The 23,117-nt window shown below is 42.4% G+C and overlaps 1 protein-coding gene across 1 annotated transcript; it reads right to left on the bottom strand.

Moving 5' to 3' along the window:
• Positions 1 to 51: 51 nt before the first annotated feature.
• On the bottom strand, positions 52 to 17,265 carry grhl2b (grainyhead-like transcription factor 2b). Its single transcript, XM_084563444.1, has 16 exons — positions 16,951 to 17,265; positions 14,971 to 15,160; positions 14,690 to 14,757; positions 13,077 to 13,464; positions 12,759 to 12,817; positions 12,401 to 12,557; positions 11,778 to 11,889; positions 8,693 to 8,787; positions 6,102 to 6,260; positions 4,265 to 4,322; positions 3,928 to 4,067; positions 2,341 to 2,378; positions 2,098 to 2,189; positions 1,225 to 1,310; positions 1,064 to 1,128; positions 52 to 969 (listed from the first exon to the last, which is right to left on the bottom strand). Exons 1-16 carry the CDS (start codon positions 16,968 to 16,970, stop codon positions 855 to 857), a joined length of 1,842 nt encoding a protein of 613 aa, XP_084419570.1. The 5' UTR covers positions 16,971 to 17,265; the 3' UTR covers positions 52 to 854.
• Positions 17,266 to 23,117: the final 5,852 nt, after the last annotated feature.

Here is a 23,117-nt window from a genome sequence, read left to right as displayed (position 1 = left end):
GGCTCAAAGAAACCTGTATACTCACAATCATCGCTTACCACAAATTACATCTCTACTCTTAATATCTTTATTAATTTTTCAACACAAATTTTCAAGCATATGAAATCAAGACCACAAAGTAGCATTTGTCTAAATTTGAGATGTTAATAGTATTTCTGAATCATTACCATCTCATGTAAGGCTCTACAAATTGACATGTATATACAACATGGCTGAGAGACGGGGATAAGTCATTTGAAACCCCTTGAGTACGCTTAAAGAGGGTGACTATAAGGAAAGTCACTGAAATGTACTAACGTACTTGAAATTCTCGGATAAGTTGCTTATGAAATGCAAAAACACAATTAATGCATTAATAAATAAAAACACATCTACCAAAACAAAGACTGGCATGCAAAGAAGCTGCTAAGTTACTTGGGATCAACTAATTCAAGCTGCGGCTACATACAGTACATCAGGCATTCTTGAGGCCACTCCTGATAGTATTTGGCAAAAACACAAACTCTGTACAGAACAAGAATAAACATACAAATTCTTTTATACAATAAAAATATTAAGTGAAACTGGAGGACACGGATCCATTTGTGGTCCATCTTTTTCACCTTGCAACTTAAGAGGATATAACCAGTTCATTAAAATGTCCTTAACTATATCTTTGTCCTCCTGCACAGAAAATACGACTTGCTTCATTGTAAGAATGTCGGAGAGGGATCAGGTGTGTCGACGCCGACCTTAAAGCGTCGGTACAGCTGCACCGATGGACTGTCTCCAATAAAGTCTTTTTATCAGCCAATCTGTGTCAGGCTCGCAGGTTGCAGCAGTCACAGCGTCTGTTTTATCTCTCGGGCTAGCTGTCAGATCTCTGTCAGCATGATCTTGTAGGAGTCTGCGCAGCTCTCGATGCTGAGGATGAAGGTGTCTTCGTTGGAGTAATGCTCGATGATGTTATCGTCCATGTTCACGAGGATACTGACAGAAAAAAAAAGAAACACAAAAGTTTAATATAGAAAAAGTGCAAAGGCAGCAACGTTTTTTTTTCTTTAGAAAGTTTTTCCTCACTCACCCTTTTTTACTTTTCTTGTACACTTTGGCTATCCTCTCCGTGGGCACACCATACTTCTCTGATATCTGCGGATGACAAGTGCAAGCAGTTTGTGAGCAGGTGCTCTGCTGCAAACTAATTGTGACATTGCTCTTGTGTGCAAGCAGAGATGCATCACTCACAGCATCCATCAGGCCTCTGAGCGTGGGAGACTTCAGCATCAGAGCATCAAACACCTCATCCGTCTCCTTCCTTACATACAGCAGCACTGCAGGCAGGAGGAAGGGGAACATTTACCTTTAGTTTATATAATCAGAGTGTAGTACAGGAAATATGGCAGCGCACTGAGTCATCAACCATATTGAAAATCCTTTTACGTGCAAAACATACATTTAATAGACCTTGGATTTTTATTTATTTTTATATATATTTTATAGTCTAATTTATTATAAATCAGAAAATAACAAGGCAGCTCTTAAGGAAGTGAGTCAGTTGAGTAAGGGAAAACAGTTTCATGTGATATAGTTTCCGTGGTCAAGAATGAATTCAGAAAAATGTGAATTCAAACATCTGTGAGGCTCCAGAACAAGCTATAAAATGGACCAGACTGTCCTTTGTCATTAAATGGATAAAGCACCCAAATGATAATAAAATCAAACCTGATGATTGATCATGAATTGTGAACATTGGTATTAAATGGGCCCTAGACAACCACACTAACCACACGGCCAACCACACTAACCACACGGCCAATTTAGAATCACCAATTAACCTAATGAGCTTTTCTTTGGATGGTGGGAGGAAGCCGGAAGAGAACCCACGCAGATACAGAGAGAATATGCAAATTCCATATAGAAAGGTCGCAGTCGGCCTGGATCCTAACCCAGAAACTCAGTGCTAACCACCGCACCTCTGCGCCGCCATGATTTCAAATCAGATTATGGCTGATAATTCTTTGCTCTTATTTCCGGACTGTATCATTTCTTGAAGATCACCAAAGAAGATGTGCGGGAAAAGAAAACGTGCTAAAGACTGAGGAGGCGGCCACCTTGTACCTCTCTTGTGCGTCTCCTCTTTGATCTGCTTGTGAGGTGACGGACAGAGATCTTCATCTGATGGCCTGAACATCCTCTTCACCAGCACGCTCCTGAAATCACATGAGCAATGTCACGTTCGGTTCGCACTCTGTTTGCACTGCGGCGGCAGGCTCTTCCTCTGCACGGGGTGTCGTTTGCATACTTATTTTTGTATGACCGGATGTAAATGAAAACTCTCATTTCCTGTTGACGAACACTCACCCTTCTCTCTCAATCTCCTCTGTGTTGAAGGTAAACACCTAGAAAGGAAGCATTAATAAAAGTATTAAGCTTTGTGCCCAAATAAATACATTAACTATATATAAAACAGTAAATTCTTGTTGGTGGTCATGCATGGGGCTGGTCAAAAAAAAAGGTGCACCTGGATTTCACTAAGCAAATAAGTACAAGCCTCCTATTGGATAATTACTGCATGGGTAATTATCTTTCAGCTGGCAACAAGTTATTTAACCCCAGCTGATGCAATGAGTAGCTTCTTATTTCTTAAACAACCATGTTGGAAGACACATCCTGTGGTCGTGGAAAAGATGTTGGTCTGTTTGAGAAGGGTCAAATCATTGGCATGCATCAAGCAGAGAAAACATCTAAGGAGATTGGAGAAACTACTAAAATTGGGTTAAGAACTGGAAGGATAGTGGGGAACCATCGTCTTTGAGGAAGAAATGTGGTCTGAAAAAAATCCTGATTGATTGTGATCGATGATCACTTAAACTTTTGGTGAAATCAAATCGAATAAAAACAATAGTTGAACTCAGGGCTATGTTTAACAGTGAAAGTAAGAGCATTTTCTCACGTACAATGAGAAGGGAACTCAAGGGATTGGGACTAAACAGCTGTGTAGCCTTAAGAAAACCACTAATCAGTGAGGTTAACTGGAAAAAAAAGGGCTTCAATTTGCTAGGGAGCATAAAGATTGGACTCTGGAGCAATGGAAGAGGGTCATGTGGTCTGATGAGTCCAGATTTACCCTGTTCCAGAGTGATGAGGGCATCAGGGTAAGAAGAGAGGCAGATTAAGTGATGCACCCATCATGCCTAGTGCCTACTGTACAAGCCTGTGGGGGCAGTGCTATGATCTGAGGTTGCTGCAGTTGCTCAGGTCTAGGTTCAGCAACATTATGTGTCCAAAGAATGAGGTCAGCTGACTACCTGAATATACTGAATGACCAGGTTATTCCATCAGTGGATTTTTTCTTCCCTGATGGCACGGGCATATTCAAATATGACAATGCCAGGATTCATGGGGCTCAAATTGTGAAAGAGTGGTTCAGGGAGCATAAGACATCATTTTCACACATGGATTGGGCACCACAGAGTCCAGACTTTAACCCCACTGAGAATCTTTGGGATGTGCCGGAGAAGGCTTTGTGCAGTGGTCAGACTCTCCCATCATCAATACAAGATCTTGGTGAAAGATTAATGCAATGATGGAAATAAATCTTGTGACACTACAGAAGCTTAACGAAACAGAATGCGTGCCGTAATCAAAGCTAAAGGCGGTCCAACGAAATATTAGAGTGTGTGAACTTTTTTCTTTTGGTGGCAACTTTTTTTTTGGCCAGGCAGTGTATAGGTTCAAGGTTTAAGTGCACAACGCAACAAAGGGCTGATGAGGTGTTCTTCAAAAGAAGCAGAAAATGAAAATACTTTAAGAAATTTGAGAAAGTAATACCGCTGCTGAAAGTAGGTTAAAACCAGAAAAACCAGAGCTCCGATTTCATCTTTCAGCAGACGAACTAATAGCAAACAGGTTTGGTCAAATAGAAGAATGTGTGCGGAGCGGATCTACCTGTCCGGCTCTCTGCAAGTTGCCAAAGTGAACGTCGGGGATGAAGAGGACGGGCTGCGCCTCCAAGTCGGTCATGGTCTTGAAATACGTGGTGTCTGACTTTTTGGGGACATTTATCACCCCTACACCTCCATCTTTCCCTGGACACAAAATGAAAAGAAGAAGGAGGAAAGCGTTCATGAATAATTCATAATCCAAAACAGTTATTTACTGGAAGATGAGAAATACTCAAACATTTTAAGTAAACATAAGCTTTTCTACCTCTCTAGGCCTCAGGTTGTGCTGTGGACCTACAATTTTGTCAATTTCTATTCAAAACAAAATAATTTCTCCAAACCTTTTGACTTCTTGCGGTACAGTTTTCTCTCTTCGTCTCTTATTTTCCTCTCTGCTCCCTGAGAAAAAAATAAAACAGACAAACGGAAACATTAGTTTGAGGAAATGGCACACACCTCAGAAAGAAATGGGTTTCCATTAATAAAACAGATCTATATGTGGTGTGTGTGTGTGTTCAGGTGTGTGTTTGAGAATTACTATGCACTGTCCACTAGAGGGAGGACTCATGTTGTGATTTAAAAACCTTTTACAGGGACACACGCTTCTCTCTTTGACACTTTTGGAGTCGAAGCCTCAACATTTTCACTAGTAATGCTCAGCAGCATTAAAACAAGAATTTCTCTATAAATATGCAGTCAAAGCCAGCTTCTTAAATTAATGGATTTCTAGAAATCCTGGTAGTTCACAGTCAAATTAATGAATCAAGAAAATAATTAGCAGAGCAACAGAGCACACACAAGAATCAAAATTCAATAAGATTAAAACTGCGTTGATAAATTGAAGATAACTGACTTTTCTGGGGCTGTATTACAGAAACCTCATATCAGAAACCTCCTATCTTTAGATGGATACAGTGTAATATGCCAAATCCTGATTGACTTTACAAATCATATCTTATCTTGATTATCAATTTTTATATAACCTTGCGGCTTTTACCAGCTTTTACCAGGCTAAGCACCTTTATAACCCCTATTTCTTTCTCACTGAAACATGTCTGGCCAAACAGAGTAACTGGTTTGTTTCTGTCTTAACTACAGTGTGTAATTCTCCTGTGGAACTGCATGTTAGCAGCAGCCAAACTGCTAATTGCTATTGCCAACTCAGTTTAATTGCTATAGCAGTCACTTCACATTGAATTATTTATTTTTTTCTCCTCTCCAAAGCTGCAGGATCACGACCCGGGGTAGCCTGTATCTGCTCTTTAGCATTTTAGCATTGTTAGAGTATCTGTCATAATCCTTTTAACGGATGACCTCCACCTGTTGCTTTTATAAAAGCATAAAAAAGATATTTTTCCTAAGTTAAGTTACTACAAAGTGCCGAAAGCTGCAGTTCCTCAAATGAGCACTTGAGGCTGACTCCAAAAATGAGTCCATCTTTATTTATGGTCAATGGTTAGCACAGGACTTAGGAGCTGTTCTCCTGTAATGCATTATTTTCCTAAATCAGGTCCTAATCATTTTTATCACAGTTACCAACAAGTTGAAGGGGAACTACTGTTTTTTACAACCTGGACCTTATTTCTGGCATAAAATATGATCGTTTATCCATATAGTGGGAGTGACTGGGGCACCGAAACGCAGCCTCTAAATAACACAGCTGCTATGAAGCTACTATGGTTCGTCCACAACCTCATAATAGGAAAAATATTCAGCCATGATGCAAAAAAATAGCGGTAACAAATTACAGGTAAACAAACCGACCATCACGGGTGGACATGGCGCTCAGAGATGACATCATCCAGGTCAGAAGACATCATCCGGGGTCTGTAGGTCAATCTACAGACCGTGGATGATGATAATACGTAACTCCGGACTCAACGGGGAATAGCACTAGCGTATTATAACAAAATATTGGTGAAATGAACGAGTTTCGCGGCAAATAATATGTTATATAGAGGCTGCGTTTCAGTGCCCCAGTCACTCCCACTATATGGATATACGCAGATCTAAATATCTTCCAAAGGAATACAAATCATGCAAAAGTTATATGGGTGAGTAAACGATCGTATTTTATGCCAGAAATAAGGTCCAGGTTGTAAAAAACAGTAGTTACCCTTTAAGATCAGCAAGCTAAGAGGTTTCTGTAATATGGATGTAGAAGACATGATTTGTCACCTTGTCACAGAAGACCTTGATCTGTGAGTAGGCCCTGTGCAGCGGCTTGTTGCTGCGGTTGTTGTAGCTGTACGTGTCAATCTGGATCATCAGAGGAAGACCCTTCACCCCCTTCTGAGACGAGAAGTCTGTACTCAGACAGTTCACTGTGATGAAGATCTTCGGGAGACAAAGAGGGAGAGGAGAGGTTAAAACACTTTAACGTTTTAACTATAAAAACAAACACATGACTAGAAAAACTCTTCAAAACAGGATGAAATAACCTGCCTCTGTTTTGACATTTTCCTATTGGAACCATTTTCACTTTTAAAACATGAGTGGGTACTTCACTCCCGCCCAGACGCTCGCCCACAGCGAGGACTGAATTACCCACAGCGTTAGATTATTTCTGGCGAGACACGTCAATGCTGAGTGTCTCATGTTTTTTTTATCAGTTTTCTAAGCAACAAAAACAAATCAAATTCTTTTCAGCTCTGTTGTGTTTGCTGGGCAACACAGGTTCCATAAACCTCAGGAGATAAAAATCAAAGCTACGTACTGTAAGAGCAGATGAATGAGTAACTGTTATTTTCTTTCTGCGTCTCTTTGGGTGTTTCCATCATTTTGTATTTCTCGCTTGTTCTTCAAGCCTAAAAACGCACGTTACCATCCATCTTTGGGTTTTTTTGTTCGTGAGATCAAACTCTTACAACAAAAGCCATGCAGGTTGGTCATTAACTTGAACCATAAAAACTCCATTAGCTACGGCAGCCACGAGCAAAGCCTCATTTCTCTTAACTCGTGGAGAAGAAAAACTCCACAGTCTAAGTAATGATACAGTTTCGATCTGCGGATGGAGCTCATTAATTTGTTTTTTTATACCCTGTGATGGATCTTCTTCTGTTTGTGCGGTTCTTCCCTCAATTTAAATGATCACTTTACTGATTTCTGTGTGCTTTATAAATTAAGGGCTTGGATCACCTTTTCTCACATGTTTGTGCTGCCTTAATCGAGAGACTACACGCTTGAATTTATCTTTAAATACTTCAGAGAAGTCATTTAATTTAGTGGCAAGCGGGAAGATTATCTCCCCACAAATGTGTTCATAATAGGAACTTATGTGGTGCACTCTCCTTGTTTCTGCTATAGCACTGCGACATTTAGTTTAAAGTCTAAAGTCTAAAGTCATATCTTTGCATGCCAGCATATGTACAGTAGTTATTCATAATATATTTTCTTGGCGTGCTTTCAAATGCTTTATAAGACTAAACTGTGGATGTTAAGAGATAGGGATGTTGCTGCTAGTGTTGAAACTGGGAACACTGGTGCCACTCCTTCCAATCTACACCCTTGCATCCGGTGTACACACTGCCTTTTATTGGGGAATTCAGGTCTTCTTCGCCGCTTTAACGCGGAATCCTTACACGGTGGTGAAGAAGACTTGATTTCTGGTAGCCTAAGTTAGACAAATGCCAACAAACTGGCGGTATTTAACATTGAAAGCATTGGATCGGCCGCACGGACTGGCGTACTTGCCAGTATTTGATCCGGCATTTTAATCAGTGTCGGATGCATTTCTGAAACTGGAACCTGTACCAGAAGAGGCCTTCTAATTGTTCAATCAGTTATCTTAATATCAAACTAAAAAGCTTATGTTAAATGAGCCGTACAGTATAATCATTTTCCAGGTATAGTCCGGCTTCTTAGGAGCTGCGCTGTGTTTTCCTGCTTGCCTTGAGGCACGGACAAGCATTCGAAAGTTTGTTTAGGAAGTAAGAAGTCTCCATCAAGTGTTACTTATTCTAACATCATAGAGATGTATTCATTGACCTGAGGGTTACACCTGTTCCAGCGCTTCAATGGGCATATTCGGACTCAACAGACACACAGATTAAGAGAGTGATAAAATGAAAAAGAGGGAGTGGCGTAGAGAGAGAGAGAGAGAGAGAGAGAGAGAGACAGAGAGAGAGAGAGAGTCAATATTGGCCCAGAGAAGTGTGCTTGGATTTCTTCCAGCAATGTCTTTGTCCCAGGGCTGCTATGACAATGAAGGAGCCACATGACACACACACACACACATATATATACACACAGAGTGATTCACACACCGAGAGTCACTCATGTTCACACAGAAATGAGGGCAAAACAAACAACAGAGGGTGGGGACAGGGACCGGTGTGTGTTGGGCCTTGGGGGCACTCTGGAGTTCAAACACCGACGGGGTTGCGTTTAAGGAGTGGCCGCAAAGGAGTGGGCTTCACAAAGAAGACAAACAGAGCAGAAGAACGCAGCGCTGCCCATCAGCTTTATGACCGACGGGCGATTACATGCAAGTCGAAGTGAAGGAACTTTTTTTTATGATTTGTTTTTTTATCAATTTTAAAGTGAGCGTTTGCGAGGGGAAAAGTTTGCGTCACACTCGAAAGCCGGTTAAAATGTGTGCATTTGTTTGCCAACACCTGAATCAGCACAAAAAAAAAAAAAACCTGTCCCGCTGCTTTTCCACATTTACAACACGCCTCCAGCGAGAGTAAATATAGTAGACTGGTTTCTGGGAAAATTACAATGACATTTATTTCCTGCACACGGACTGTAATATTAGAGCTTTGTACCTTGGCCTCTTCATTCACGTCCCAGGTGAAGGAGATGGCGTTGTAGGCGATTTCTTCGATGTTCCCGATCGTGTTGAAGCTCTCCTTGTAGTCGGCTGCGAGAAGAGACGTGGACATGGTTAATTTCCACTGCGGCATTATTTTGAGTGCCCGCCCCAAAATCAGACCCCCGACTCTCAATAAAAGTCACAAGCAGGTAGCTATTGTTTGTTAAGATAAGCAATCAAATGGCACGCTTCAATTCTATAAGATAAAGCTTTTATCTGCTTGAGCAAACAAACTCTCAGGCTTCAAAGGCTGCGGTAGGAAACACAGAAGGCTATTTGGCTCAGAGGGCCGTATTAAAAGGCAGTCAGATGAGCCCATCAGCTGCCTATTGTTGACCTGAGACAACAAATGGGCGGGAGTCTGAGAACACACAGGGACGTACAATAGTAAGATTTACTTTGTCTTTATTTTCAGTCTGTTATTGTCTAGTTTATAAAAACTTTTCATATATTGTTGGAAAGGCACAAAAGATGGAAAGCAGGGCTGTTTTTGAGATTAAAAAAAGTAGGATGTCTTCCATTTCTAGAGGCAGGGTTTGTCTATTTCCAAATACTTATCCTCGAGTCTGAAGGTTTTCAATCAATGACAGTTTTATATATTCCTTACTGTAAAAACACAACAAACAGTTCTCTGTAGACAATGCCTGACATTCTTCTGCATCCTAGAGCTCCTGTTGCCCAAAAACAACTTAAAAACACATCTGTAAGACAAACTGTTGCACAGTGTTCCCTCATAACCATTAACATGAGCACGGCACATTAATTTGAGTTAATTATTTTCATAAATACTATGTGGACGTATTAATCCACGTCTGGAGACAGTCCCAAACGTGCGCACTTTCAGAAGTTTTAGCAAAAGACTACAGGAAACCAGCTATTTAAAACAAATTCCTGAGGCTTTAAACACAGAAACCACACATGTTTGACCCCTTTCCTCTTTCTGTCTGGCAGAAGAAAGAGAAAACACTGTTGGTTCTAGTCTTTAATGGGATTGTCTGGCAATAAGAAAACTATAAAATGATCTGTATTTGACAGGATGAGATGAGTCGCACCCTTCCTTCAAGTGACCTACGACCTCCTCCATCATCCTAACCGCCGCTGCAGCGACAGTTCCTGGTTCCTCAGCAGGTGTACAAAGCAGCAGCAGCAGGGGCAGGTAGCGACGTGCCTATCTGCTAACATCCCCCTGTTAAATAACCCCATTCAAATAATCCATTCAGTGATGCGGCCCAGGGGCATGATGCGGCCCGCCTCTCACCCCACCCCCCCCACCCCCCCATCCTCCCCTGCTATTCAAATCAGGTCTCTGGACATCTTCGAGTTACAGACTGCGTCCAGGTAGCCCATCTGGCCGTGGATGAAGGGTGGAGGGTGCTCTGTTGTTCGACCTGCACAGCTGTCCTCCATCGCCGGACTGATTTCCGATGCACAAGCGATCCTGCGATACCTTTTTACATTTCAGGAGCTACATGCAGATCCGTATCTGTGTGTGTGCACGAGAGCATGTGTAATGGAAAAACATTCCAGCCCTCTGGGTCAAGCTGCTGATGCCTGCTATCTACCCTGTATCTTTTTCGCGCGCACCTACAAACACAGCCTCTTTACACTGGGAAATAAGCCCAACACGATGCCTAAGGGGTTCACGCTGAAAAAGACATTGGACTCGTGTTTAAATAATGCACCGACGACTACTTGTAACTGGCTTAAAAATATGTTTCTTCTCCAAATGCTGTCAATACTGAGAGTCTATTTTGCTCTAACATGCCTCATGCTGCATCTGTTTATTTAAAAATGACTTTGTAGCATAGATCTTCACCCAGCCCTTTGAAAAAATACTTCTTACGAATGAAACTCTGGATTGTGGATTGATACCACTCTAATGTTTGCATGCTCAATGTGAAATATATTTAGAAACTACAGCCATCTGCCTCTGTCCTGAAGTCAAAAAGTCAAAAAGGATGAAGAATCCTTTCTTGTGTGACGCTGACAATGCTGACAACCCCAGATGTGAAGTAAAATCAGGGGACCATTGACATTCATCCTGTGGGGACAACGACTAGTAAATGTCATGGTAATCCTTCCTATAATAGTCTCGCTGCCGTTATTAAAGAGTAAAGAAATCCAGCAGTTTTGCAGCATTTCCATTTTCTTCACACAAACTCCTCTCGTGATGCGCAGGCCGGGACAAACGGTTCTGATTGGGACTTGTGTGATTGTGAGATTTAAGATCTAAACTGGGCAAGAATTACTTCCAACAGACCAAGACCCATCAAGGTAACAGTGTGGCTAGCATTCCTCTCCGTGTCCCAACAAGCTGTGTGTAGATGTATATGTGTGTGTGTGTGTGTGTGTGTTTGTGTGTGTGCATCTCCCAGCCACCCCAAGTCTGCCACATACCTCTGAATCTCTGCCTCGGCTAGCAGGCCCGAGCTTGTCAAACGCAAACCGCCTACAAGCTTCTCACACACACTCGTTCAACAAGGCGTAGAAAAAGACAGTTCAAATTCAAATGCGTCAACCGAAATCTGCCGGCGAGACAAAAGGTCAACAGTGTAAAGATCCTGACGCTTCGTATCGTTACACGTACACCCGTGGGAAACGAGATCGAAAGTTTTTTTGTGTGTGTTCTTTTTTATTTCTTTTTTTTTATTTTTTCTCAAATCTGTATTCTGCTCAATCTCACAAGTAATCCCAAGGGGATTAGAGGATTTATGTTGTGCTTCCTAGTAACACCTAGACATTAAGAGACTCAGGTGTGTGTGTGTGTGTGTGTGTGTGGACAGACCAACCTCCTGTCTGTTGGTGGCTGATGGTGGGCAGCCGAGCCGCCACAAGCAGACAGTTGGGTGGAGACATGTTTTGCTCTCTGTTTGCTAACGCTTGGTTTATTAGCTGAGCGCATGCCAGCATTTACAGCACCATCATTCTGTCATCTCGTCTTTTAGTTTGTGTGCCTCCATTGATTAGCTCAACTGTTTGAAGAAGAAGCTGACGACAAAGAAGACAAAGAAGAAGAAGAAGAAGAAGAAAAGTCCTACCAATGTCAAGGACTCGCTGTTTGGCCGTGTGCTGCCGAGAGTGCCAGTACTTCCAGTATTTTAGCTGCTCGTCTCGGTTCTTGTCCTCACTGAACACCACCATGATCACGCTCTGAGAAGACAATGGGAAAAATGTCATGATCCATCTCAAATAAAATGATCTAACTGGGCTTTGGGGATTAAAACCTAACCATTGACATCACAGCTTGGCTCTGAACTCTGTATACTGTAGGGACTGTGTTACCAGACAGCGCCTTCGCACGTTGAGCAGATATGTAGCGTGTAAAACGAGCATCCATTCGGAGTCAAATGTCAGGTCCAATATTTACTCTTCCTCAGTTTCTAGTTTCAAATGACTCCTGTGGGAAATATCTGCCTTATTTCCTGCTAAATGTCCTGCTATAATTGTCGGCTAGTTGCTAACTGCGTCTGTCTGTCGCTTGGTATTTCTACAAAGGCTTAGACAGATTAATAACCCCCCCAAACAAAAAAATGAGCAATGAGCGTTACAAACAGTGAAGAATATTGAATTGAGTATAAAAGACTATCTGAGGTCATGAAATAGCGGGAAGACTAATGAAATGGACGGCAAGTGGCGATGGGCGTAGACGTGAGCCGCTCACCCGGACTTTGCTGATGGGGTGACGGAGGCGTTTGTTGGCGCTGAGCTCGTTGAGAGTCACGGCGTAGAACTGGCCTTTGTTCAGGTAGATCATCGGTCCCTCGCCCTGCTTCTGACGCAGTGACCGAGAGGCGTCCAACGTGTACTGGAAACTGTCACTGTACACACACACACAAAAAAAAAAACATGTGATTAGAAATAACAAAGTTGAATGAGGGAACAACAACACAGAGCACTATTTCCTGTAATAAAGTTCATATTTGAATTCCTTTTAAGATCACTTCCTGAATACTAACACCGTAACATACATTATACTGTACTGACAAGTAGACTGAGCCATGATATTTTGGGTGACTTACACTCCCTCCTGGTGAAATAAGAAGTCATCTGTAGCCAGAGAGGAAGGTGAGTGGTACTTCTGTTGAAAATAAAAGAAAACAAAACAGAAAGAGGAAACTATTTATGGCGAGTTCATGTAGTTTCAGAGGAACTGGTTAAACAATGCTCCAAATGAGAAAAAAACAACAACTTTCAAGCCAACAAGGAGATTTTAACAACTCCAGCATCTAGTTTGTGTATATTACAGCAGCCGTAAGCCTTTTCCCCATAAAACAAAGCACTATGTGTGATTTCTTATATTAAAACCTTCAATTATACAGAATCTGTGCCCTCCTCACCCCGTCTCTCTCCTCTTCGTACGGGCTGTCGGGTGGACTCTGCTGATCTTCCTTTACATATGAGTTGTGACTGACGGTGGTCACCTCGTACGGACTCTGTTCGTAGATAACCCTCGCCGGCTCCTCCCCGTCCATCCTGAAAGAGTGAACTCCCTGTCCCGGGATGAAGACGGGCGCGTAGACTTCAGACTTCACCACGGCCACGGCCGATGAGCCTCCGTCCACCGACGCCGACCCGACTGCCGTCGAGTTGGTATACTGATCCCGCTTGGTCTCCTGGTGCTCCGTGTTCAGCGAGAGGTTGACGGGAACGGACTTGAGGACCTGAACGCGGTTGTCTACAGTCTCCACCTCGCTTTGGCTGCCGGGGTTGCATTGCAACATAGATCTGATCAAAAACAAGGATTAAACAAGATCTGGAATTTATTTTTCTGGGAAAACCACTGAGCACAGCAAGATTAACTATTACGTAGAGAGATGTTTAACCAAAAAGGGACACTGATCAAAGCTGTCTCCACAACCTCAACAAACAAAACACCTCACACTCCCTCCACTAACTAATGAAGCTGCTGTTGTGTCTGTCAAGATTCATAAAAGATATGTTATGTTATGTTATGTTATGTTAAGATATGTATGAAATTTACAGAACACAACGTCACAGCAAAGTTGGAAAGTAACGTAAAGGAAGTAGAGGCATGAATTCTTGAGTTATCGGCAAAAACATGATTCGTAAGGTTATAGTGACCTTGACCTTTGACCTCTGACCATGAAATCAAGTCTTCCTTGAGTCAAAGCGAATGCCAAATTTGAAGAAAGTCCATCATGATGGCTGCCACATTCTCATGAATGGACTGAACGTACATACAGATAGACAACCCCAAAAAGCTGTTGCCCCAGGCTACCGCTGTCAACGGTGCAAAGGCATAAAAATCCAAAGCACCAACACTGATATTCATAATAGTGGTAAAAGCAGGTCACAATCACTGTGTTTTGCAAAAAGCATAATCACTGGCTGCGGCTCTTTATCTCTAGCTGCACTGTTTTGCTTGCACAAAGACGCCGATGTACGCTTAAATACGCGCGCATCCACTGGCCCATAGGTGGCGGTAATTCACCAAGAAAAGCCGCAATACACCAGCAAAGAAGAAAACTGATATACGTGAATATAAATAAGACGAAATGTAAAATTCTTGACAGATATTTTCTGGGAAGAAAAAGAGTTAATACTCACGACAAAACACACGTTTATTTCGATAAAAAGAAACGGGTAGATTCACACTAATGTGCTTGTCAGCGATGAATCCAAACGCTAAACATTCAATGGCCCAAGTCCGGGCCGCCTTTCATTAGTCTTCAAGCGAAACAACACTCACTCATCTGTGGCATTTGCACTCATTCATGCTGCTTTTCCCATATCACCATGATCTTAGGTACACAGTTCATTATCGTGTCATAGAATTTGTGCTACAGTTCTTAGAAATACTGAAGATTTAGCTCCGCATGCTGCTGAAAAGGTCTGCTGGCCACTGCATGTTTGGCATATTTTTCCACTGCGTTTCTGTCTGTACATGTGCAACCCTGAGTGAGACACCGGGAGACACAAATTTACTGACCTCTTATCCTGTTCCTCTGTAATTTCAACGACTTTAGGAACTGTAAGAAGCCTCTTCTCTTTAGGCACCTGGAGGGATCAAAGGAGGACAATGTCAAGATAGTGAGCAACAAACTGAATATCTTCCAGTTTTTCATCTCTGACAAGGTTTCAAATGGACATACAGTATGATGGTCGCCTATTTACGTCAGGCTTCTAGCATGAATGCATTTATTGGGCAAATATAAGGCTCTGTTCTTCTTTGTTTTAATATATTACACATCTTTTAAATTTGTTTTGAACCTTGTAGTAGTCGTAGAGCAGGCCCAGGGCGTTGGCGCTGTCCTCGTCCCCGTTGATGCTCATCATGGCCTTGGTGGCGGCTGTCAGTGGGTTCTCCAGGTACGACCTCCATGCCTCATCCTCGCTGGTGTAGGCCCGCCGCACAGCAGGGAACGAGTTCTCGTTGGGGACCACCACCACCAGACGCTTACTGAGAGACGCGAGCACGTGAGGGAAAGCATTTGAATTAAAAAAATAAATAGGGGATTACGTTTAAACAATCTGCAGAATGCTCATTATTAATTCCATTTTGACAGCTGCTACACTAAAAACAGATTAGCTCCTTTGTGTGCGTTTGTCTCCGCACTCTTTAGGCCCACTTAAGCCGAGATCACACACCAGTTAAACACACACGGTGTTGCCACAACATCTCTTTGAGCTCGGCCAATCGCAGAGGAGGCTCTAATGTGTCAACCTGCACTTAGAAAATGTTGCTCAATGGAGCGTATCAGCATAATGTCACGCCGTCAGGGATAATATTCGCTCGTACAAGCTCATTTTCCTTTCACGTCTGTGGCTGTGACACATATCTTGTGAATTTGGTATCAGGAAACGGGCCTCGTGGTCAACATTATTACTATATGTGTCAAGTATGGCACAGGTTTACATTATTAGTAAGACATAACTAATGTTGACATGGCAAATGCTTTAAGCACATCTGTCCCGCCTCTGATTTGTGACGTTACACTGATGCAAACCTTTACAGGAAAGGTCAGGACGGAGCGCTACCACCACGTCTGCCTGATATCGCAGGTTTATTGTTTCGTTTTAGCTCTGGAAGCGAGTTACTCCTTTAATAAATGACGCTCCTTCTCTTCGATTGATCTCCTTGATCCCAAATTTCTCCGGCCAACTTCCCCATGGCAACCAGGGCATCAGACACAGAGCTGACACGCAGGAGGAGGAGGAGAAGAAGAAGAAGACATTTCGGTGGTGTTTATGAACTGAGCGACGCTGCTCCGGCTGATTTGACTATCGTATTTAACGCTGTGTGTCCAAATAGTGGCAGACACCTGCTGTTCTCACTGATGGAGGAAACAGCAGCGCAGCAGGGCGACTGAAAAAGGGTCAACCACACGTAGCCACAGCCAGTATGCACAATTAAATGTATCACGCCACAATACTAATACGTCTATTAGTAGCAACAGTAATACAATATTACAATAATAATCGTCTATTTTAAGAATTAATAGTTAAATGAGGTCAAATCTAATTATTATTCCCTAAAAATGTAACTATAACATTTAATAAATTATTAATATAATTTGGGCTTTAAAATCCTGAGATTTGTGTCTGCAAAGTCATGCTATTATTATTAATAATAGTGGTATTTATTTAAAAAAAATAATAATTAAAAAAGATTTTAAGTTGAAATACTTTCAAGAAACCAATCCTTTCTAGAAAATTATGTTAGCAGTAACTGTCTCAGCTATGACTGCAGTCCAGATGTTAATTTCCTATTGACAGTCCATTAATTAAGGTGTTACAAAACAACAGAGAGAAGGCCAACAGGCTCCACAAGCAGACCCAACGCCCAATTTACGCACAACACATGGCAAATTTAATGCAACCAAGAGGTAAAGCAAAAAGGCCTCATGTAAATAAGAGGCACGGGAGAGTTTGCAAAAAAACAAAAAACAATCCTTGCACTTATGGAGGAATTTCCATCAGTCAAAAATGGCGAATTCAGCTCTAATGAAATCCACAGCGCCCAGTTTGCTTGCCCCAACCTCAAGGCCTAAAAACGGTTTAATATTTGCCAGAAATCATCCAAATGTCAAGTAGCCCGGCGAAGAGAGGCGCTTCAAATTCGTCCCGCACAAACTCAGATTTAAAATCAGATTAGTTTAAATCAGCTAAAAGAAAAAAAAACACTTGAACAAAGTTTCTCCCTTCATGTAGAAATCATCAAAGCTCCTCTCCTCTGGCTCGATCACTTACTTGTCTGTCTCCTGTGACATATTTTGCTTCCTCTACGATCCTTCCTTGTGAAACTGGACTTTCAAGTCGGAGCAGGTAATAGAGTGAGCGAGTTGCCAGAAGTTGGGCTACAGGTAAGTCGACTTTTCTCGCCCCGCTTCTTTTCACCCTGCCCCTCTCTCTGACTGTCTCTCCACCTGGCAGGTAAAGCGGCTTTTGTCCGCGGCAGCCAATCGCTCTGCTCGTCTTGTGTTCACTTTGCACGTAGATTATGACAAACATCAACATATCCTGCTGCCATGCGTTATGATATTTGCCTTAGCTCGCTTTAATGGCAGCGGGTCAACTTTGGCTGAAATTCTTTCACTGTTAAAAAAAAAAAAAAAAAAAAGGAGAGAGAGAATTGAGGGTGAGGGCGAGTCCTGGCGTTGATTGGCTGCTGTCGAGCGAAGCCGGGCTCTGATTGGCTGAGGGGTCAGGTGGAGGCCCACCTCACCTGCGAGCAAACGAAAAGACGGTATAGAAGACACAGGATGAGACAGAAAACAGGGAAACAACTTTTGATGAACCTGCGAGCGTTTTCATGATATTTAATTTCCAGAAAATTGAACATTTATATATAAATAAAAGATTTATAACAGCGGATTAGGGTTGTTTGAGGCATGGACACGGTCGTTCTGCTCGTTTTTGTTCATTCCCTTAACTTTTCACCCCTGAGATTTTAATAAAAGACTCGCCTGTGTGTGTGTGTGTGTTTCAGGTAATCAAAGTAGACTGAAGGCAGGGAGGGGCCCTGTCATTAGCTGACACAATGCCATTGTCCCCCTTAATGAAGCTATTGTATGAGGAGACCCCAGTGTTTGGGATTATCCCGCCAGAGCAAACAATGTGTGTGTGTGTGTGTGAGTCTGTCTGTGTGTTTCTCACACAATGACGGGGCCACTGCTGCGGTGGAGCCCTGCAATCTGTGACCACTGACCCTAAACACCCCGTTTTACCCCTCACATTACATCACGTAGACTTAAAGCAGCCCTGAGATGCACTCATCACAAAGTAAAACAGAAATACATTTCCAGTTTTTAAGAACATGTGCAATAAAAATATTTCCATCAATGTTTGACTTTTCAGATGCAAATTTAACATTGTGACTGTGTATACTGTGTATTGTTAAAGCTCAAACCAGATGGTTTCTAGGCCTATTTAGGCAGCGGCCCTTATCAAAGTGACTGTCAAGTTTGTGACCTTTGACACTTTTCAAATGTCTGTGTTTTTAGTCAGCCTAAAAAAACATTTACCGTCCAAAACTTTAAGATGTTTTCACTGAAATAACTGAATGACGCCCCCCACAAAAACTAATACCTAAAGATTTTTCCTATTTCCTACGCTATTAATCATCTCTCATGGCGTTGAGTGAATAATTATATGATATATAAAATATCTATTGCTCACAAAGAGGATACTTCTGTAAAATAAGTACTTTTAATACTTTAAATATATACAGTTCATTCAAACAGCCAGTGCTGAGTATCTTTACGTGTCTGCAGTGGTGCAAAGTAAAATTTGTTCCATTTACAGCTTTAAAAGATCTCAGTGCATCTTCCATCACTGCAACATTTTACAAAGCTACATCCAGGCAGCACAGAGAAAGTAAAGCTGTCACCCACAGTTTGATCTTATCTGAAGTTTGTGAAACGGTAGGGGTGCAGTTTCCAAACTGGTTGGATGTCTTCTGAAAGTGTTTGCATGACAAAATGCGGGCTTTTTGTTTATGAATGCCTTCAGGCGCTCTTGTATGGAAATCGAAAAAAATACGTCAGACTCCGTTTAACCGTCAGCACTGTGCGTGTGTGTGCACGTGTGTGTCTGTGTGTGTTTGTGTTTTTGTGTGTGAGGATCATGCATGTGTTTGCGTGCCCTGCAGATGATCATTACTATCCTCCCTTGTCCAATTTGTTTTACAGAGCACCTGGATCTTGGCTGTTTGTGTGTGTTTAAATGGGACTGCTAGATAAATACAGGTGGGGTCGTTTTTTCTTTGCAACAACACACAGTCCAGAGTGAGAGATCAACAACAGAGAGAAAAAAGAGAGGAGAACAAAAAGGCTTTACGCTACCCTGTTTCTGTATTGTCCCATTAACATATGGAGATATTACCCGTCAAGCCTGGCTGTGCCTGTGTTAGTTTAGGTACTGCTAACATTACATGTTGGAAGGTTAGTGAGACTACGACAAGACGCAAAGCAACCACAAAGACACAACTACCACAGAGAGATGCAAAACGACCACGAAGAGACAAAATTACCTTAAAGACATGCAAATGACCGCAGACAAGTACAAATACATTAGTAAGAGGAGCAAACGACCACAAAGAGATACAAAAGCACAACAGAGCAATGCAAACGTTTTAGTTAGAGGAAAAAGTGCTGCAAAAGGTGCAAAAGTAGTGCAAAGCAGGAGGAAAAAAAAGATATAATTATCACGACTAGAGACAAAACAACCCAAAGACGTAAAAATCCACAGAGAGATGCAAACATATTAGTAGGAGATGCATAACAACCGCAATGAGATAAAAACCACCCCAAAAACTACTGGAAAACTGCTGCAAAAAGCAAGAGATGCAAAACGACCAAAAAGACATATAAAAGGTTGGTAAGAGATACGAAACAACAACAAATATACAAAAACATTAGTCAGAAATGCAACACCACCACAAAGAGACTAAATTAGCAGGACCAGGCACAAAACATTTGCAGAAAGACACAAAAAATCGAACTCAGAGGGATGCAAACAAATCAGTGAGCGATGCAAAACAACCACAAAAAGATACAAAAAAACTACCAAAAAGAAATGCAAAAGCACCAGTAAGAGATGCAAAATGACCACGGAGAGACAAAAGTGCCTCAGAGAGATGCAAATGACCAGAGACAAATACGAAAACATGCAAACCGACCTCGAAAAAGTGCCACAAAAAGATAGAAAAGTCTCAGAAATATCCACAGAGAGATGCAAACATGACACGCATAACGACCACGGTGAGATAAAACCACCACAAAGACACGCAAAACCTACACCAAGAAGATGCCACAATACCATTAAGAGATGGAAACAACCACAAAAAGATGCAAAACTACCACAAAGAGGCAAAATTACCACGGCCGGGCACAAAACCACCAGAAAGTGAGAGATGCAAACGTATCAGTGGGAGATACAAAAGAACTGCAGCAAAAAAGTGATAAAAGAGATACAAAACAATCACAGAGAAACACAATTACCAACGCAAAACACTCATCTTTTGGATGTTTTGCGTCTCAGAAGTTGTTTTGTAACTTGACGTCTTGTTTTGTCCATTCGCTGTGGTCACTTTGTGTCTCGTTGTGGTAGTTTTGCATGTTTTACTGGTGTTCGTCTTTTGTGCCTGACTAGAGAAAGACAAGTACAGATTTAAAAAAAAACTACCGCAGAGGTGCAAACCTGTCATAAAGACACACAAAACATACAAGTGTGTCTGATAGAATGGGTTCTTTTCTCCTTCTTAAATAAGTGATCTCAATCCATCCATGAAAGGTTGACTCTGCCCACAGAACAAAACGAGATGAGTGTTTTTCTTGCTTTAATCAAAATAATGGTCGTGTATAAGCTCTTCTCTTATCTGTAGCTTTTTCCCTGCATGACTTATGCCCGCTGGAATGTCTGCCATGTGGCGATATGACAGCTGAAATCATACAACGGCTACCGTGCAAGCTGCCACAAGCAGGCACGGGCAAGACCGGATAGTCAGGGGCCACAAGCCGCCGAATACCTTTCTCTCTATTTGTGTGTGTGTACATGTGTGTGTGTGTGAGCCCCACTCTGTGAGAGAGGTGAAAGGTGTATCCTACATACCAGGAGTTTTTTCGCGGGAGAAGCAGCTTGTCTGGACTTGGCCAGGATTAAGTGTCTGAGTCTACCCTGAGTGAGCTCAGACACTCACAGCTGAGGCGGAGGGGAGTCGGGGGGATGTGCTGGCGTGTCCAGGTGGGCAGCGGTGAGGAAAACAGGAGGTTGGGATGGATGGAGAGTATATGAGTCACAAATGAGCTGCAAGTAATTAGCAGTAAAAGATAAAGCTTCCTTTGCCGTGGTGGTGTTTCTTGAGCGTATTTTTCAAATGAGCAGTATTCGTATTAATAGAAGTAAGGTGCCGTGGTGCAGTGCTGCACTTTCTGGCTATGTTGGATCTAGTTGTGATTAGTGATTCTAAATTGGCCTGAGGTGGGAATGGTTGTTTGTCAATCTGTGTTAGCGCTGTGATGGACTGACAGTCAATCCAGGTGGTGTACTGTGACATGATTTTCAAACATTCCCAGAAGGGGTGATGATGAACTCATTCAAAATGTATTTAGATTTAAAAAATAATCATTGCGTCTCCTCATTTGCAATTATATCAAATGCTGAAAATCGAATGAAAGCCAGCAAACAAAAGCAGAACTGAAACTTCACATTGCGTATTAATGCTTGCATGCCAGACTCGGAGCACTGGCCAATGGAGACACGAACGTATCAGATAAAAATTACAGGGCTTAAGAAGGAAGTGATGTGTAATGCTATATCCATGTGGGCTTAATAAATAAAGGAAATACAGTAAGTGGGACAAACCCAGACTTCATCAGAAAACCCTTATTCTAAACTCCAAGTTATTGTCAAAGCAAATTTATAGTAAATATATAATAATTTATGAATTAATGTGTCCTAACTTTAACAGCTTTGTAGCAATTTAATATGCAATATGCTTTATATTAATCTATCAGTCATCTGGGAAGTTCTTCTATCTTAGATCTAGCCCTATTGCTGAGTAGTTTCAAACCTCAATTCCAAATTTAACAGCGTAATTAAAGCACGTCATACTCATTGATGCCAACCACGCAACGTCTAACAAATTCCTTCACACCTGTGTTAAAACATGTCATTCAGTCCGATGCCATTCGCTAACCGTCACAGTTGGCCCGAGAGCTGCTGCTTCTGCTGCTGCTGGTGGTGGTGGCGAGCTGTCACCACCTTCACAATCAGCCTCTGTCTGCCTGGCTTAATGTGCGCCTGACCCAAGACCTCACCTCTCCTTCAGTTGCACTCTCTGTGAGTGCGCGAGCCGAGGTAAGAAATTAACTTGTTTCTCCCTGGAGGCACGGTTTGCCCTCATGAAGTGATTTCTCGGGGCACCTCGGGGTCAGATTTCACGGACAGAAGCGTTTTGCAGAGCACGGGAGGAGGAAGCACTTTCCCGACATCTGCGACGTTGGAGGTTTCATTTTTATAATTGTTTCTCGTTGCACGGCGTGAAAACTAATCCTGTGCTCATGAGTGCTGTTTAAGTCACGTGATGCAAGGCCTCTGAGGGCGGCAGTGAAAGCTACCAAGCCTGTGGATGTGTTGTGTCGGCTTGTGTACGGCCCGACTGGTCTGGCAACATTGTGGCACGTCACGGTGGTGCAGCAGCAGCAGCAGCAGCAGCAGCAGCAGCAGTGGACTGTAGCAAAACCTGTTGGATCGGAAAAAAAAAGGAAAGCATGACGGGGAGAGCAGGGAGAGGAAGTGGCTAATGGGGAAGATGAAATCCAACTTCCTCTTCCCTCAACAGCCTCCAGAGAAACAAGGAGGTCATATTCACCTCTGCCATACGTTACCTCTGTGTGAGGGTTTTGCTGCCGGACAACTTTTTTAACTGGAATCTTTCTTAACTTTGTCTCAAGCTCGTGAAAGATGCACGCACTGTACGCGGTCATGTTGTGAGAAACAAAAAGCCGAAAAGATAATTCACGGCAGAGATCAGATCCTGTATAGGCCGCTTGGCTGAGCCGAGAGTGAACCTGAAAGCCCTCGTGGCAGGAGGAAAGGACCCAAATGGAGGGGAATAATCTCAGGCTGTCTGCGGCAAACCCCTGCTTATTCATACACACAATGGGCAGCCAGATAATATTCTCCTCTGCTATTGAATAGCTGACACCTGGAAGATTTGCTTTCACACAGGCCCTAAGGCTGGACAACCCCACCCCAAACCTAAGCCAGCAAGTCCCTGCACAACATCCTCCAGGGTGGGAGAACTTGAGCAATGTGCGGCTTTTGTCATATCCACCCCTCTCCTCCCTCCCCCCTTCTCTCTTTTTTACTTTCTGCCCCTTTCTGAAAGCATAATCACATCCTTCTCTCTTGAG

This window comes from Chelon labrosus (genome assembly GCF_963514085.1).
Source record: "Chelon labrosus genome assembly, chromosome: 16".
NCBI classification, from domain to species: Eukaryota; Metazoa; Chordata; class Actinopteri; order Mugiliformes; family Mugilidae; genus Chelon; species Chelon labrosus.
The sequence above is the reverse complement of the archived record's forward strand: the minus strand, read 5'-3'. Positions and strand labels throughout refer to the sequence as shown.

Coding starts and splice junctions, on each gene's coding strand:
- grhl2b (XM_084563444.1), bottom strand. CDS start 16,970: ATGTCACAGGAGACAGACAA. Junction 15,161..16,950: donor ATGTCACAGGAGACAGACAA/GTAAGTGATCGA, acceptor CGCGTCTCTCAG/TAAGCGTCTGGTGGTGGTGG. Junction 12,818..13,076: donor ACGAAGAGGAGAGAGACGGG/GTGAGGAGGGCA, acceptor TATTTTCAACAG/AAGTACCACTCACCTTCCTC.